At 41.3% G+C, this 17,710-nt stretch overlaps 1 protein-coding gene across 4 annotated transcripts in view; it reads left to right on the top strand.

Annotated features, from left to right (window-relative positions):
• HAO2 (hydroxyacid oxidase 2) overlaps positions 1 to 17,710 on the top strand; it is a 61,174-nt gene that overhangs the window by 23,019 nt on the left and 20,445 nt on the right. For 3 of the 4 annotated variants that reach the window (XM_030204013.1, XM_030204010.1, XM_030204011.1), the window contains 2 exons: positions 10,660 to 10,811; positions 13,264 to 13,547. In XM_030204013.1, the coding sequence (XP_030059873.1) occupies positions 10,679 to 10,811; positions 13,264 to 13,547 (417 nt within the window). In that variant the 5' untranslated portion in view covers positions 10,660 to 10,678. The remainder of the gene's footprint in view (positions 1 to 10,659; positions 10,812 to 13,263; positions 13,548 to 17,710) is intronic. The other variant, XM_030204012.1, reaches the window with a different exon arrangement.

Raw genomic sequence — 17,710 nt, 5'->3', positions numbered from 1 at the left:
TGTGCTGCTGTAGCTAAGAAAGCAAATAGAATGTTAAGTATTATTAGGAAAGGAATGGAAAACAAAAACGAGGATGTTATAATGCGAACGCACCTCGAATATTGTGTTCATTTCTGGTCGCCGCATCTCAAAAAAGATATAGTGGAATTAGAAAAGGTGCAGAGAAGGGCGATGAAAACGATAAAGGGGATGGGACGACTTCCCTATGAGGAAAGGCTAAAGCGGCTAGGGCTCTTCGGCTTGGAGAAAAGGCGGCTGAGGGGAGATATGATAGAGGTCTATAAAATAATGAGTAGACTTGAATGGGTAGATGTGAAGCGTCTGTTTATGCTTTCCAAAAATACTAGGACTAGGGGGCATGCGATGAAGCTACAAGGTAGTAAATTTAAAACGAATCTGAGAAAAATTTTCTTCACTCAGCATGTAATTAAACTCTGGAATTCGTTGCCAGAGAATGTGGTAAAGGCGGTTAGCTTAGCGGAGTTTTAAAAAGGTTTGGACAGCTTCCTAAAGGAAAAGTCCATAGACCATTATTAAACGAACTTGGGGAAAATCCACTATTTCTGGGATAAGCAGTATAAAATGTTTTGTACTTTTTTGGGATCTTGCCAGGTACTTGTGACCTGGATTGGCTACTGTTGGAAACAGGATGCTGGGCTTGATGGACCTTTGGTCTTTCCCAGTATGGCAATACTTATGTACTTATGTAAATGAATATCAGAAAGAGCTTTCATGTGGAGGAAGTTGTGCACAGCAGAGCACTGAGCTTCAAGTTTCTGTCTGTCTTGATTCTCTCACAGCCTTTTATAATGCATTTCCAGACATCTTACCAGCCTGTAATTTGTCCATTCTTTCTGTCTCCCCTTAATGCTATTTCACAAATATCCCTCCACACACCTTTTATTGCATATTTGTTTCAACCGCAATAAGTCACTTCTGCCATGTTTACATTCTTTAGTCCTCCGTAGCTCTTTTTTTACTCACCATCCTTTATCTGCACGTTTTCCCTAGAGGCCAAACCCTGTCTGTGGAATGTCCACTGTTTACACAGCATTCTATGGTTCACACACAGTTCACATCACCTCTTGTACTGGGACCGTTCCCTGCAGCTGTATAGCCTAGCAGTGACCATAGACTCTTTTTTTTCCTCAGAATTCTGCATATTCTCAATATAATATTTTGTTAGGGGATGTTAATTTACATCTTTAAAACTTGATAGATTCTAAATGTTACCAGTTTAAATTCTTTTGGGGGGCATTGAATTATGCTCTGCAACAGTCACAGTCCACTCATAATGAAGGACACCAATTGGATCTGTTAGCTTACACTGATATAGCTATACATAACTCTCCATTTGGTCTCTCATGTTTCTCTTGGTGGTCTGTTATTTGCACAGGGAGCTGCCCAGTTATCGGGAATCAAAGCCTAAAGAGAAATATATTACTGGAGGGGAAATAAATGCAGATTAATATGGGCTAAATTTCATCAATTTCAATTCCCAGACATTTATGAGGATTTTGATCTTAATTGGAAGGATTTTTATGAAAAGACTCTTAATGAAGGTGCCCCTGAATGTACTAAGTTTAAAATTGCCCTTAAGAGCAATGAATGGTTTGATTCAGAATTATTATGTCTTAAGCAAATTTGTAGGAGATTGGAAAGGAAATGGAAGAAAACTTTGGTTTTGGGTGTAAAGGCAATTTCTAAATATAAGGAAGTTTTGAATACTAAAAGGAAACTGATATTCTAGATTGATAGGCACAGATGTTTCTCACGTTAAAGCCCTATTTTGGTTAGTTTCTAGACTGACAGGCACCTCTCAAATCTCTCGGACGGCCATAGATATGGTTCCAACTGCAGAAGATTCGGCATTGTTTTTTCAGTCTAAAATTGTTAATGCTAGAACTTCTTTTCCTAATGTAGTCCAAGAGGTAGTTTGTGTCACTGATAGCAACCCAATTGAGATAGGAGGCAACAGGACGTGGTCAGACTTTCTATCTATTGACTGGTCCTTATTTACATCTCTGTTTCACAAATACTCTAAAGCTTATTGTATGCTGGATCCTTGTCCAGTGTCTTTGTTTGTGTCTCCTCCATTTGAATGTATGGTTCTTTTGTATTCATGGATTCAGCATTTATTATCTGTAGGTCTATTTCCAGGGAAAGTGGGTGGTGATATTGTTACACCTATTACAAAAGGTTCTAGAGAATCTAGTAGCTTGGTTTCTAATCATAGACCTGTGGCTTCCATTTCTTTTTGTCAAACTTATGGAAGGGCTGTTTTGTTTTCAATTGAATGAATATCTGTTAAAAACATAACATATTGCATTTTTACTCTGTCGGGTTTTAGATCCTGGCATAGCACAGAGACTGACCACCAAAAAGCAGGAAGGACAATTATTAAAGATAGATGAGAAAGGTGACAAGCCTCCAAAAATATGAAATTCCCATCTAAATATCGGAACCTAATAGCATCTTATCAATTTCTTCTAATAGCTTTTCCCCTATACACATACCAGTATACGTAGGGGCGTGCTCATCAGGCTTATTTTCGAAAGAGATCGCCGGCGATCTTCCGACACAAATCGGGAGATGGCCGGCCATCTCCTAAAACCGGCCAAATCGGTATAATCGAAAGCCGATTTTTGTACACACTCGCCGGCATTCCATTGTGGAGGCAGCTAAACTTCAAGGGGGCGTGTCGGCAGGGTAGTGAAGGCGGGATGTGGGCGTGCTTACGAGATGGCCGGCTTCAGCTGATAATGGAAAAAAGAAAACCGGTGATGACAAGCATTTGGCCGGTTTTACTTGGTCTATTTATTTTCACGACCAAGTCTCAAAAAGATGCCCAAACTGACCAGATGACCACCGGAAGAAATCGGGGATGACCTCCCCATACTCCTCCAGTGGTCACCAACCCCCTCCCACCCAAAAAAAAAAACTTTAAAACATTTCCTTCCTAGGAGGGGAAGCCAGTCGGCCAGCTCGTAAAAAAAAAAAAAAGGATCTTGCTGATCAGTTATGTTATGACTTACTTGTTCTGGAGTGCTGTATTTTGTGATACTGTTTTGAGAAATGTTCAAGAAAGACTTCATACAAATTTTAAAAAGTCCCTGCTGTTCATTTTTCCTTGATGGCAGTCCCTGACGTGCACTTCCCTTAATAGCCGTCTTTCTCTCCAAAAGTGCACTTCTCTCAATAGCCGTCTTTCTCCCCAAACAGGGAAATCAAAACAGTTTTTTTAGTAGTAACAGTGGGATTTGAACCAGCCACCTCTGCATTACAAGAGCCATGATGTAACCACTTGGCCACAGCTCCACTTACTTGGCTGTCCCTCCTTTTTGATTATACCCCTTCAGGTCTCTCTCAGCCAATCACAGTGCGTCAAGCTGTCTGTGAGTGGCTGAGAGAGACCTGGAGGGGTATAATCAAAAGGGAGGGACACCCAAGTAAGTGCAGCTGTGGCCAAGTGGTTGCATCACTGGTCTTGTAATGCAGAGATGGCTGGTTCAAATCCCACTGTTACTACAAAAAAAGCAGTGTGCAAAAACTTTTGATTTCCCTCTTCAGGGAGAAAGATGGCCATTAAGAGAAGTACACTTCTGGAGAGAAAGACGGCCATCAAGATAAAGACGGCTATTAAGGGAAGTGCATGTCAGGGACGGCCATCGAGGGAAAATGCACGGCAGGGACTTTTTTCATTTGTATGAAGTCTTTCTTGAACATTTCTCAAAACGGTATCACAAAATACAGCACTCCTGAACAAGTAAGTCATAACATAACTGATCAGCAAGATCTAAACATCCAGAAGTACCAGTGCACTACGAATGCTGGCCCCTCCCACAGCCAAATGCCTTGGATTTGGCCGGGTTTGAGATGGCCGGTTCCAGTTTCCATTATCGCTGAAAAACAAAGTCGGCCATCTCAAACCCGGCGATCTGTGGCATGTGGCCGGCCCCAACCGTATTATCGAAACAAAAGTTGGCCGGCCATCTTTTTCGATAATACGGTTCCGGCCAGCTGTTGCGGCGCCGCCAAAATAGATCGCCGGCGATCGATTTCGCCAGCGCCGTTTGATTATGCCCCTCCATATGTTTTCTTAGGACAATCACTGATTCAAAATCTTCAAAAAGACTGTCCAAATATATAATTATAGCATGTTTCTCATGTAGTGCAAAAAATGCCTCCAAGTGCTTTATAATATCCTTTGTGCAAAAAAGTTCTTCTTAAACTTTTAGAGAAAACTTTAAGAGTTAAAAACGGGACTCGACACAGTCCATGTTTCACCGAGGCTGTTTCAAAACACCCGCCAGTGAACCTTGTGAGTTGTTCAACAGTGACAAGCACCGTTGAAAACAGAGTCAATCTTAAAATTACTTATAAATCCAAGCAAAAGGAATACAAGTTGTTTATAAAACAGCTACTCAATTTGGCAGGTCCCAATAAATTCGTTTTGACTCTCTTATTCCTGTTTGGGCTGTCATTTGTACTTGATAAGCTCTTGGAGGCATTTTATGTTTAAATCTTTTTTATTGAAGGTAACACATATAACTAGTACAGTTCTCAAATAGAAACACAAGTACAGCATGTCCACATACTAACTGAGGTCACCATACAATTTTGCATTTTCTCCTCACCCCCCTCCCCCTCCCTCCATCAACTCAAACCTCATACATATTCAGCAATTTCATCTTTCCTACTCCAGCATTGTATTATCATCACCGTTTACAATCTTCCCCCCCATCCCCCTCCTTCCTCCCAACCCAACCCCCATTTCTACCCCTTTTTTCCCTTTCTCTCCCTTCTATCCCCTTGGGACTTGTGCTCTTATAGTCCAAGAACCCCCCCCCCCCCCCCCTCCCGGGGATGTCCATTAAATAAACATTCTGTACCTTAGGCAACCCAAAGGCTGCTCCAAGGATCATTTGATATGTCTAGTTAAGGAGCAAACTACGCCCTCTGGGGCTCAGGACCCTCAGATAGGGATCCCAGATCTGTGTGAAATATGTGAGTTGTTTCAGGGAACCCTTCGCCGCCTTCGCCTCCCACCTTGCCAGCAAGTGTACCTGGTTCCTCCAATGCCAATAAGCTGGTGGTTCCGAAACTGTCCAATACTGTAATATTGTTTTACGAGCCACCAAGCTTATCTTACGACACAAGAAACGCGCACTCCTTGATTGAGTGCAAAAAGCCCTTTCCGTATCCAGAACATACTGATCCCATGTTCCCGTCACCGGTGTCCCCAACAATTTAACCAGAAATCTCCTTATTCTCTCCCAGAAGTCTCTCACTCCTGGACAGGCCCAGAAGGCATGAAAAAGTGAATGGGGAGAATGACCGCATTTAACACATTTGGCCCCCTGCAACGAGCCCGTGTGGGACAACTGCTGTCCAGACATATAAGCACGCATGACCACCCTGTATCCACATTCCCATAATCTCTCATCTGATATGAGGGCCGGGATGCCCCGCAATGTAGACCCAACATTCTTGGAGGCATTTTTTTCACTATATGAGAAACATGCTATGATTATATATTTGGACAGTCTTTTGACGATTTTGAATCTTTTGAATCAGTGATTGTCCTAAAAAAACATATCTTACCACAACATCACTTTGTTCACACCGGAGTCTGCAAATGCCTCTCCGGTACTATTGTAAGCCACATTGAGCCTGCAAATAGGTGGAAAATGTGGGATACAAATGTAACAAATAAATAAATAAATATGAGCACGTCCCTGCACATACTGTTATGTGTATAGGGGAAAAGCTATTAAAAGAAATTGATAAGATGCTATTAGGTTCCTATATTTAGATGGGAATTTAATATTTTGGGGCGTATAGCACAGAGATTGTTGAGATTTCAATTCTTGATAAAGCTTAGCACATAATGAGTGCTTAATGGTAGTGAACCGGTACTCTCATATCACCCCTCTCCTCAAGTCGCTTCACTGGCTCCTGATCCGCTACCGTATACAGTTCAAGCTTCTCCTAATGACCTTCAAATGCACTCAATCTGCAGCCCCCCATTACCTCTCTTCCCTCCTCTCCCCCTATGTCCCCACCCGTAACCTCCGCTCTCAGGACAAATCACTCCTATCTGTACCCTTCTCCACCACCACTAACTCCAGACTCCACCCCTTCTGCCTCGCATCACCTTATGCCTGGAACAGACTCCCCAAGCCCATACGCCATGCGCCCTCCCTGCCCATCTTCAAGTCCTTACTCAAAGCACATCTCTTCTCCCTTGCTTTTGGCGCCTAACCACCTTCCCCATTCATGATACCTACACTGACTACATAGCTTGTAACCTTTAGATTGTAAGCTCTCTTGAGCAGGGACTGTCCTTCCCCATGTTTTAACTTGTACAGCACTGCGTAACCCTTGTAGCGCTATAGAAATGCTAAGTAGTAGTAGTAAAGCTCTTGTATTACAATTTGATCTCTCTTCAGCATTTGATTTAGTGCACCACAATATTTTTCTCTTTGAACTTAATTGTATTGGGATTGTAGGACTAATACTACAATCCTAATGAAGGTTTGCATGTTGGTTTTCTAAGTGAGAGAGAATATAGATTTCTGAATTATGCGAATTTTAAAATCTTTATCTTTTATTTATTGCCTAAGATACAAAAGAATGAGCAACGTCATCTGGGTCGCCCCATAGTTTCAGAGAGAGATTCTTTGTTATAGAGATCTTGTAAGTTTATTGATAAATGCCTATAGCCCTCCCTAGTGGATGTGAAATCTTTTGTTAAGGATTCCACACATTTTCTGCAGATACTGAAAGCTAAAGAGGAGACATTGTTATCTACTTGTCTCCTAGTGACTTTTGATGTGTGTTCTTTATACACAAATATACTGTAAGAAAAAGGGCTGATAGTTATATCTGATTGTCTACAACAGCAGCAACAGCGTCCTCATCAGATTCATATAGAAACTGAGTGAGATTGCTATGAGTAGAAATTATTTTATTTTTAGAGTTACCTTTTATCAGCAGGTATCGGGAATGTCAATGGGTGCTTCTTTTGCATCTATGGTGGCCAATTTATTTATGGCTGCCTTTGAAGAATGATAGGTATATTCCTCTGTATTTTTTGAGTGCATTTATTGGTTGATTTGATTCATGGACGACATTTTTTGTCTATGGAAGGAGTCCATTGAGTCTTTACAATCTTTTTTTTTTTTACTTATTTTAATAATTGTCATTAAACTATTAAATTTTGAAATGCAATTTGATGCGGAGAAAATCACATTTTTGGATGTACACGTGCAGAAGTTTTCTGCTGGTTTTCATACGATTGTTTTATCTTTAAAAAAAAACTATAAGAATCCATTGCTTCACTTCTCTAGCATGCATCCTGCTTATTTGAGAGTTAATATCCCGTTTCCTCAGTTCTTCCAGTATTGGAGATTTGTGGATCTAATGAAGATTATAAGCTGAAGGCACAAGATCTAGGTCATAAACTATTTCAGAGAGGTTATCCTTAGAAGATGATTAAACATGTTTCTACACAAGCTTATTTTAATCCTCGAGAATCTCTGCTGCAATATCGTGTTAAAACATCATGATGAAGATATTCTGCCTTTTGTGATGAGATATACTACGGCTTCACAGAGATTTAGTAAAGTGATTAAGAGGCACTTTCCAGTACTAAAAGCATATAGCTGTTTTAAACATGTGAAATTCCTGTTGTCCTATCAATGCAATATGAATTTGGGGGACAGGTTGTGTCTGAATGAAGTCTGGTTGAGGACGGGTCAAACGGTTAGGAGGGGCCATTGAAAATGTGGCCACGGCTCTCTGTATGCTCGATTATGTTGGAAAGGACAGTTTTTGAATCTAGTCGAGCTTGTAAAAGATGTGTTGTAAGGAGTGTTGTGGGTCTACTGCCATGATTTATTTGATCCAGTGCCCATGTGATCTCCTCTATATTGGTCAAACCTCCAGAGCTTTGAAGACAAGATTAATTAAACACAGGTCTTGCCTACGATTGGGTAAGATGGAAGCCCCACTTGTACCAGACTTTAACATCTGCTGCATGACTTTAATTCCTTACGATGTACTGTTTTGGAGCAATTGCCTAAATCACAATGTCGAGGTGATTTCAAATAGAGAGGTGTGGTAGCCATGTTAGTCCACTCTTAAAGGTTATCAATAGAAATCAAACAAAATAAAACATGGAAAAGAAAATAAGATGATACCTTTTTTATTGGACATAACTTAATACATTTCTTGATTAGCTTTCGAAGATTGCCCTTCTTCCTCAGATCGGAAATAAGCAAATGAGGTAGCAGATAGTATATATGAGAGAAACATCAAAGCATTACTTTGACTGTCTGACAGAGTGGGAGGGTGGGGGTATGCATGGGGACATCAAAGCATTTCATTGATATTCTAACAGAATGGGTGTTGGTAGGTGAGAGGAGGGTACTAAACAGAGAAATAAACAGAGAATTACTTATGTTTTATAATGAGTTAGAAAACCCAGATCCTTATTAAGTCCTGTTTGTTGGGTGTCAAAATATTCAATCATTCTTATTTCAAAGGTCTTATGTTCCTGTATTGTTTTAAAATTACCTTTCAGTATTCTTACTGTGAAATCACTGGTGCAGTGTTCTGGTCTAGTGAAGTGTTGGCCCACAGGGGTGGGGGCCTGACTGGCACCAGCTATTTTCATGTGATGTCTGTGTAGATTGAATCTTGTCTTAAGCATCTGGCCTGTTTCTCCAATATAGCATCCTTCGTTACATTTCTTACACTGAATGATATATACCACATTGGAAGATGAGCATGTAAAATAGTCATGTAAAATAGAGGTGATTTTAGAAAGTGTCTGAAATAGAGAGAACAATGCTGGATATATTTTTTTGATTCAGTAGAACCTAAAGGTTTGAATATTTGCATTGAGTGGTCTGCCTTCTTCTGATGAACATAACATCTGGCAAAGATGTTATGTGAGTTGCCTATCAGAGTTTGTTACGTATGAACATTTGGTCTTCTGGGAGTTTTTAATTTTTTGTGGCTGGGAGGCTTGGAGGGGCATAATCGAACGGGGCCGGCCATCTATAAGGGCGGCCATCTCTAATGACGGCCCCATTAAGCGGCGTACCCGACTGTATTATCGAAACAAGATGGCCGGCCATCTTTCGTTTCAATAATACGGTCGGGCCGGCCAAATCTCAACATTTGGGCCACCCTTAGAGATCGCCAGCGTTAGAGATGGCCGCCATTGGTTTTCGCTGATAATGGAAACTATTGGCGGCCATCTGAAACCCGGCCAATTCCAAGCCATTTGGTTGTTGGAGGAGCCAGCATTTGTAGTGCACTGGTCCCCCTCACATGCCAGGACACCAACCGAGCACCCTAGGGGTCACTGCAGTGGACTTCACAAAATGATCCCAGGTGCATAGCTCCCTTACCTTGGGTGCTGAGCCCCCCAACCTCCCCCCCCAAAACCCACTCCCCACAACTGTACAACACTACCATAGCCCTTAGGGATGAAGGGGGCACCTAGATATAGGTATAGTGGGTTTCGGGTGGGTTTTGGAGGGCTCCCATTTATCAACACAAGTGTAACAGGGTTGAACAGTGTATTGTTATGTCTGATAGTTGGAGTAACCCATTCAGAGTTCTGCAGGGTTCTCCGCTCTCGCCCACACAGTTTAAATGTTTTTCTTCATTTACTAGGTTCAGTATTGACAAGAGGTTATTTTACTCATTTATGCAGATGATATCACTTTGATGATTCTGGTTTACTTTACCTTAGTTCAGGCAGCCCCAGTATTACAGAAATGTACAGCATTGATAATTTCCTGGATGTTACAATATAAATTGATAAAACTACGTTTTTATTTTTTGATAATTAGGATCTATTATTAGATCATATGATGATAGATCAGACCAGGTATTCACTTTTTTTCTTTAATTAAGTTTCTGGGTATTTATTTAGATCAAACTTTGAATTTCATACTAGTACTTTGGTTGAAAATTAATTTGTTCTTTTAAGAAATCTGAGACATGTTAGAAAATTCTTTGAATTTGAGCAGTTTAGATAGCTGGTACAATTACTTCTACTGTCTAAATTGGATTATTGAAATCTCATATACTTTTGTGCTTCAAAACAAGTTGTTCGAAAATTGCAGACTGTCCAGAACACTGCTGTAAGATTAGTTTTTTCCTTGCAGAAATATGATAAAAATTTCAATGTATTTTGTAGAGCTCCATTGGCTACCCGAAGAAGCAAGGATTTTGTTCAAATTTTCATGTGTACTGTATAGGATCATAAATGGTTAATGCCCAGAGTATTTATTACATCATTTGTTGTTCACAACTTCTATTATATCTAGAAGAGCATTACATAATTCTCCCTTTGTTTTTCCTAATTCATGAGGTGTTAAAAGATTGAAACTGTATGAAAAATTGCTTGCTTATCAGGCTCCCAGAACTTGGAAAGAATTGCAGCCATGTTTTAATATTTTATCTAATTTGAAGACAATGCTTTTTAAGAAGTTTGTTTTGATGTGACTCCCAAGTGTATGACTCAGTTACTCTTTCTAGTTTTGTAAACCGCTTTGAACATTACGGTATTAGCTGTATAGAAATACAATATAGTGTAATGTAAAACCTAAATGAAATGTGGCCTTCTTCTCATTACAGAATCCGTTTGAGACCTCGGATGCTGTGTGATGTATCTGTGATTGACACAAGCACCACTGTCCAGGGCATGGAGATCCCCTTCCCCGTAGGGATTGCCCCAACTGGTTTACACTGTCTAGCCTGGCCGGATGGGGAGTTGAGTACATCCAGGGGTAAAATATTCTAGAACTCTTCTTATTAATTTAGTGAAGCTTGGAGCAGTGCCCTTTGTCAGTTTGGGTTGAAATGTCAATTTCTTTGTCTTTATGGGGATAATTGTATAAAGGCATTTTTACACATCTGTAGCCATGTATGTCTTTTAAGAGGCCTTTTATAAAGTACTAACTATAAATGTATGTGCCTTGTCAAGAAGGTGCATACTGTGCTGGTAGGCATAGCTGGGGACACAGTCTTGGTGGAGCACAGGCAGTGTTCACAATTATGCGCATTGATTCTGAAATAATTTAATCAATGTACGTAGTTGTGAACTTTGCTCATGAATATTTACAGCTGCTCATGTGTGCTGTTCAAAGGCCCGTAGCTGACAGTAACATTAAAAGGCTGTCTGTACTGACTGTTCAAACGCCAAGTGCCACCCCTCCCCACCTCACCCCCTCCCAAAGCTTGCCGCCCAATTTCGGGTGCCGAAAAAAAATCTGCACAGAGCATTATTCTATTAACGGCACTCCGAGTTGTGCGCCATGTATATAATACCACTTAGAGCTGATTTCCGTGCCAAACTTTGGGCGCGAGGATTTACACCAACTGAAACCTGTAAATCCCGGCACATAAGTTAAGCATTGATCCCTGGTATTATCTAATACCGCATGCATCTTTAGTGAACGTTCCCAACCCCCTGGGCCAAGCCCCCTTTTGAGTTGCGCTCTATAAGATTTGCGTGCAGATTTTTATAGAATAGCGCCAAGATGTGCACGCAAATCCAAATTGTTGCCAATTAATGCCAGTAATTGATAGTGTCCAATTATTGGTGATAATTGGCTTGTTAGCCAATTTAGTTACGTTCACATCTCAGAATAACATGCAATTTTGCACACATGTATTTGCACACCATTTGTAGAATCTGGGGTTAGCTTTCAGAATTGCACACACAGGTTATAGAATATTGCCAGTTGATCACGTAGCTTAAATGGCTACTTAGATGTGAATTAACACTAAAAACCAATAATCTGTGATTACTGGAGTTAATTGGCCTTAAATTGCAGTGACATTACACATACGCACTATTCTATAATGTTTAGCTTCCAAATGCTATAGGACCAAATTCCCTACTGTATATGGCGTTGAAAAAAGAGGGCTAAGCGTTATTCTGTAAATGGTGCTCCAAGTTGGGTGCTGTTTACAGGATATCACATAGCACTGGGATCCGCAACTAATTTTTAAGTGCGAGGATTTACACCAGCTGAAACCTGATGTAAATCTTCGCGCCTAAATTAGGTGCAGATCCCCCAAATTCTATTAACATTATCCGCATTTTTAATGAATGCCCCTGACCCACCCACCCACCCATGGTCCTCCCATGGCCATGCCCTCTTTTTGGATCCACATGTAAAATTTTACTTATCTTTATAGAATGGTACCTAGGAAGATGTGCATGTAAATTCTATTTTTTACCAATTAGTTCTAATAATTCATTATTAGTGCCCAATTATTGGTACCAATTAGCTCATTAGTAAATTAAATTATGTGCACAAATTGGGCTTAGCACGCATCATCCTAGCACCTAACTTTACATAAGAACAACCATACTGGGTCAGATCAATGGTCCATCTAGCCGAGTATCCTGCTTCCAGCTGTGGCCAATCCAGGTCACAAGTACCTGGTAGAAGCCCAGTTAGAAGCACCATTCCATGCTACCAATCCCAGGGCAAGCAGTGGCTTCCCTCACGCCCATTTCAATAGCAGACTATGCACTTTTCCTCCAGGAACTTGTCCAAACCTTTTTTAAACCAGATACACTAACCGCTGTTACCATATCCTCTGGCAGCGAGTTCCAGAGCTTAACTATTCTTTGAGTGACAAAATATTTCTCCTATTTGTTTTAAAAGTACTTCCATGCAATTTCATTGAGTGTCCCCTGATCTTTGTACTTTTTTTGAATGAGTGAAAAATCGATTCACCTCCCCCCGCTCCACACCATCCAGGATTTTGTAGCCCTCAATCATATCCCCCTTCAGTCATTTCTTTTCCAAGCTGAAGAGCCCTGACCTCTTTAGCCTTACCATATATAAGAGCAGTTCCATCCCCTTTATCATTTTGGTTGCTCATCTTTGAACCTTTTCTAATTCAGCTGTATCTTTTTTGAGATATGGCAACTTTAGCCAACCTTTATAGAATTTCCTCTTAAATGTGCACTTTCAGTTTATTCATGTATGTTTGTGTGCTTTGTCTTTGTGTCTTGACTAGACTGTCTCTTCAGAGGTAATTTTTATAATCACACGCATTAGCAAAAGTTAAGGCAGGTCTATGAGATAGTTAAAGTGAAAGTGTGCACATATTTTCACTTTGAAAATTACCCCAAGATATAATACATTGATTCTTGAATGAAGATTTGAAGATGTGTTAAATAATAATCTGTACAGTTTTCATTCTTTCTTCCTCTTGCAGCATCTGATGCTATGAACACATGTTACATTGCCAGTACCTACTCTACCTGCTCGGTAGAAGAGATTGCGGCTGCTGCTCCCAAGGGATTGCGTTGGTTCCAGCTCTACATCTATCGTAACAGGAAGCTTTCAGAGCAGCTGGTGCGCCGGGTGGAGGCTCTGGATTACAAGGCTCTAGTTCTCACCGTTGATTTACCATATACTGGAAAGAGACGGAATGACATTCGAAACAACTTCCATTTGCCAAAATACCTCACAATTAAGAACTTTGAAGGCGCCTTTGAGGTTTGGCAGCATGAGAATGGGAGGCCATCCAGATAAGACCTGTTAAGGGCAATTCTATAACTGGGCACTTAGTTATGCGCCATTTGCATGCATAAGTGTACATTAAACAGGGACTGTGTAAGTAGCAGCAAATTGATTAAGTGCTGTTCTATAAGGGTGAACATAAGTGGCATAGCGTATAAATGCAAGGGGTGTTCAAATGGATGTTGCATAGGAGGGACAAGGGCGGTGCTGCAACTTATGCACATGACTTACAAAATACAGTAAATTACGTGTGCCGTTGTCATGTTTAGGCACCTGCTTTTATGGACCTTTACAGCTGTTGTAAGTGTGGATGCCTAAATGTTTGGCGCACCAACGTTGAGTTATGCTTGTATTATATAAAAGCATCAGGGTGCCCAGCTGCAATTATAAAATAGGCTCTTACCACAGCATTGGGGGCAATAAATGGGGGGTGCCCACTTATAGAATTGCTCCATTGTATGTTGGTGCTCATTTTCAAAGCACACAGACTTACAAAGTTACATGGAGAGGCATTTTCGATACGATGTCTAAGTCGGACTTTGGATGTTTTGTGCTAAACGTCCAAAATCCGAATAGAAAACATGACCATTTTCAAAACCTCAAAACATCTATCTTTTTTTTTTTATACCATTTGTAGCAAGGTTTTGTGCTCTGTGCATTTATCTTTTCAGGCCATTTTTGGGGGAAAAAACATTCAAGTTAAAAAAGTAGAGAGTTAAGCTACTGGGATGTAGGAGGGACCAGCATTTTTAGCAGACTGGTCCCCCAGACATCCCAGGAGAGCAATGGGGCACCTTAGGGGGCACTGCTGTGGACTTCATATAAATGATCTCAGGTACATATCTCACTGTTGCTCCCTTATCTTGTCTGTTGAGCCCTCCAAAACCCACTACCCCCAACTGTACACCACTGCAATAGCCCTTATGGGTTTAGGGGGCACCTATAAGTGAGTAAGGTGGGTTTTGGGGGGCTATGTTTCCACCACAAATGTAGCTGGTAGGGGGAGGTATGGGCCTGGGTCCAACTGTCTACAGTTCACTGCACTGACCACTAGACTGCTCCAGAGACCTGCTCTAATAGACCTGGCTGTAACATCTGAGGTTAGTACGTACTATTTTTATTCACATTTTTGGGGGGTGCGATGGGGTCAGTGACCACTGGGGGAGTGAGCAGGTCATCCCTGATTCCCTCCAGTAGTCATCTGTTCATTTAGGGCACTTTGTATGCCTTATTCATTCTGAAAACAGCTCTAGACGTTTTCATTTTGTTCCATTATAGCTGTAAAACATCCAAGTATTAAGCATGTCCTAAACCCATCCTAATCCCATTTTCGAAATGCCCCCAACACGCCCCTTTGTGATTTGGACGCACTGCAGACAAAATGTATAGATAGATGTCTAGAAAACAGGTTTTGAAAATACCATTTAGAAGTTAATAATTAAACTCTGGAATTCGTTGCCGGAGAAAGTGGTGAAGGCGGTTAGCTTAGCAGAGTTTAAAAAGGGGTTGGACGGTTTCCTAAAGGACAATTCCATAATTCGCTACTAAATAGACTTGGGAAAAATCCACAATTCCAGGAATAACATGTATAGAATGTTTGTACGTTTGGGAAGCTTGCCAGGTGCCCTTGGATTGGCCACTGTCGTGGACAGGATGCTGGGCTCGATGGACCCTTGGTCTTTTCCCAGTATGGCATTACTTATGTACTTATGTTATCCATCCAAATGATTTTTTTTATGTTTTTCTCTTTTGAAAATGAGCCCCGTGGAGGGGCATAATTGAATGGGGCGCCCAAGTTTTCATGAGATCGTCCTCGCAGGACGGGCCCCGCGAAGGGGCGGGGAAACCCGTATTATCGAAACAAGATGGGGGTCCATCATTCGTTACAATAATACGGTCGGAGACGCCCAAATCTCAACATTTAGGTCGACCTTAGAGATGGTCTTCCCCAGTTTTCAGCCATAATGGGAACCGAGGATGCCCATCTCAAAAACGACCAAATCCACACCCTTTGCTCGAGGGAGGAGCCAGAATTCATAGTGCACTGGTCCCCCTGACATGCCAGGACACCAACCGGGTACCCTAGGGGGCACTGCAGTGGATTTCACAAATTGCTCCCAGGTGCATAGCTCCCTTACCTTGGGTGCTGAGCCCCCCAAACCCCGCTCCCCACAACTGTACACCACTACCATAGCCCTAAGGAGTGAAGGAGAGAACCTACATGTGGGTACAGTGGATTTCGGGTGGGTTTTGGAGGGTTCACATTTACCACCACAAACGTAACAGGTAGGGGGGGATGGGCCTGGGTCCGCCTGGCTGAAGTGCACTGCACCCACTAAAACTGCTCCAGGGACCTGCATACTGCTGTCATGGAGCTGGGTATGACATTTGAGGCTGGCATAGAGGCTGGCAAAAAAAAATCTAAGTTTTTTTTTAGGGTGGGAGGGGGTTGGTGACCACTGGGGGAGTAAGGGGAGGTGATCTCCAATACCCTCCGGTGGTCATCTGGTCAGTTTAGGCACCTTTTCACGGCTTGGTCACAAGAAAAAATGGACCAAGTAAAGTCGGCCAAGTGCTCGTCACAGACACCCTTCTTTTTTCCATTATCAGCCCAGGACGCCTATCTCTTAATCACGCCCCAGTCCCACCTTCGCTATGGTGCCAACACACCCCCCAGGAACTTTGGTTATCCCCGTGACAGGAAGCAGTTGAGGATGCCCAAAAACGGCTTTCGATTATGCCGATTTGGGCGACCCTGAGAGAAGGATGCCCATCTCCCGATTTGTGTCGGAAGATGGGTACCCTTCTTTTTTGAAAATAAGCCTGATAGTGACCTATGCAACCTTGTAAGTCTGTGTGCTTTGAAAATAAACCTCTAAATGTTTCTTTAGCTTTGCAAATTACTCAAAACACTAGGTGGTGCCAAAGAAATTCCTAGGAACTATAGGGTTAAAAAAAAAGGCAGATCTCATCCTGTGATGAGTTCTTTATAGGTTTGAAAAGGGAAGCTATGCAGTAGGGATGTGCATTGATTTGTTGTTTCGTGTTATTTTTATCCCAAAACAGCAGGGAAAAAAAACCTCAAATTTTGAGGTATGTGAAGAGTGTAAGCTCTTTGCGAAGAGTACGCACTATTTTCAATATTGAATCTGCTAGCCACATAAGTGCTAATATTTGAATTTTGCAAGGTGCTCATCATATAGATTTTGTCATAAATGTGATATATGTGATATACAGCCAAAGATGTATCCATATGTCATGAGTAGGTGCCAGTTGTATTCCAGGAACAGGGCCTAAGTTATACACATAAAAATGATTTTCAGCTGGTCTACATATGACTTTTCCTGATATGTCAAACTGAAGAAATAGAAAGCCTGATCACCGTATCTTAACAAAGACATAGCAGAATTAGTAAAGGTTCAAAGAAGAGCAACCAAAATGATTAAGGCATGGAACTCCTCTCATATGAGGAAAGGCTTAAGAGGTTAGGGCTCTTCAGCTTGTAAAAGAGACATCTGAGGGGGGATATGATAAAGGACTACAAAATCCTGAGTGGTGTACAATGGATTAACGTGAATCAATTGTTTATTCTTTCAAAAAGTACTAAGACTAGGGAACACTGAAAGAAGTTACATGGCTAGCGTATCTGGTTTAAAAAAATGTTTGGACAAGTTCCTGGAGGAAAAGTCCACAGTCTGCTAGTGAGATAGACATTGGGGAAGCCACTGCTGTCCCTGGGATTGGTAGCATGAAATTTTGCTACTCTTTGGGATTCTGCCAGGTACTTGTAACCTGGATTGGCCACTGCTGGAAGCAAGAAACTGGGCTAGATGGACCATCGGTCTGCCCCAGTATGGCTATTCATATGTTCTTATGCGGATAACTGATTTGTATAAGGTTAGGACCACATATTCAACAGTCTAACGTTATGCAGTCGCCTTCCCACTCAACATTGCTTCCAAAGTAGTTTTCCAAACTTGTTTTATATTGGAATAATGCATTTTGTTCTTCAAGAGTTTAATGGTTGGGAAATTTCAAGGGTTTTTTTTTTAACATCATTTTTATTGAAGGTGTAGCATACCTCACAGCAAAAACACAAAACAAGAGAAAACAATATGATAGAATTTTACAACTTAGAT

Source organism: Microcaecilia unicolor, chromosome 5 (genome assembly GCF_901765095.1).
Source record: "Microcaecilia unicolor chromosome 5, aMicUni1.1, whole genome shotgun sequence".
NCBI classification, from domain to species: domain Eukaryota; kingdom Metazoa; phylum Chordata; class Amphibia; order Gymnophiona; family Siphonopidae; genus Microcaecilia; species Microcaecilia unicolor.
Note: the sequence above shows the minus strand (reverse complement) of the source record. Positions and strands in the feature narration are given on the sequence as shown.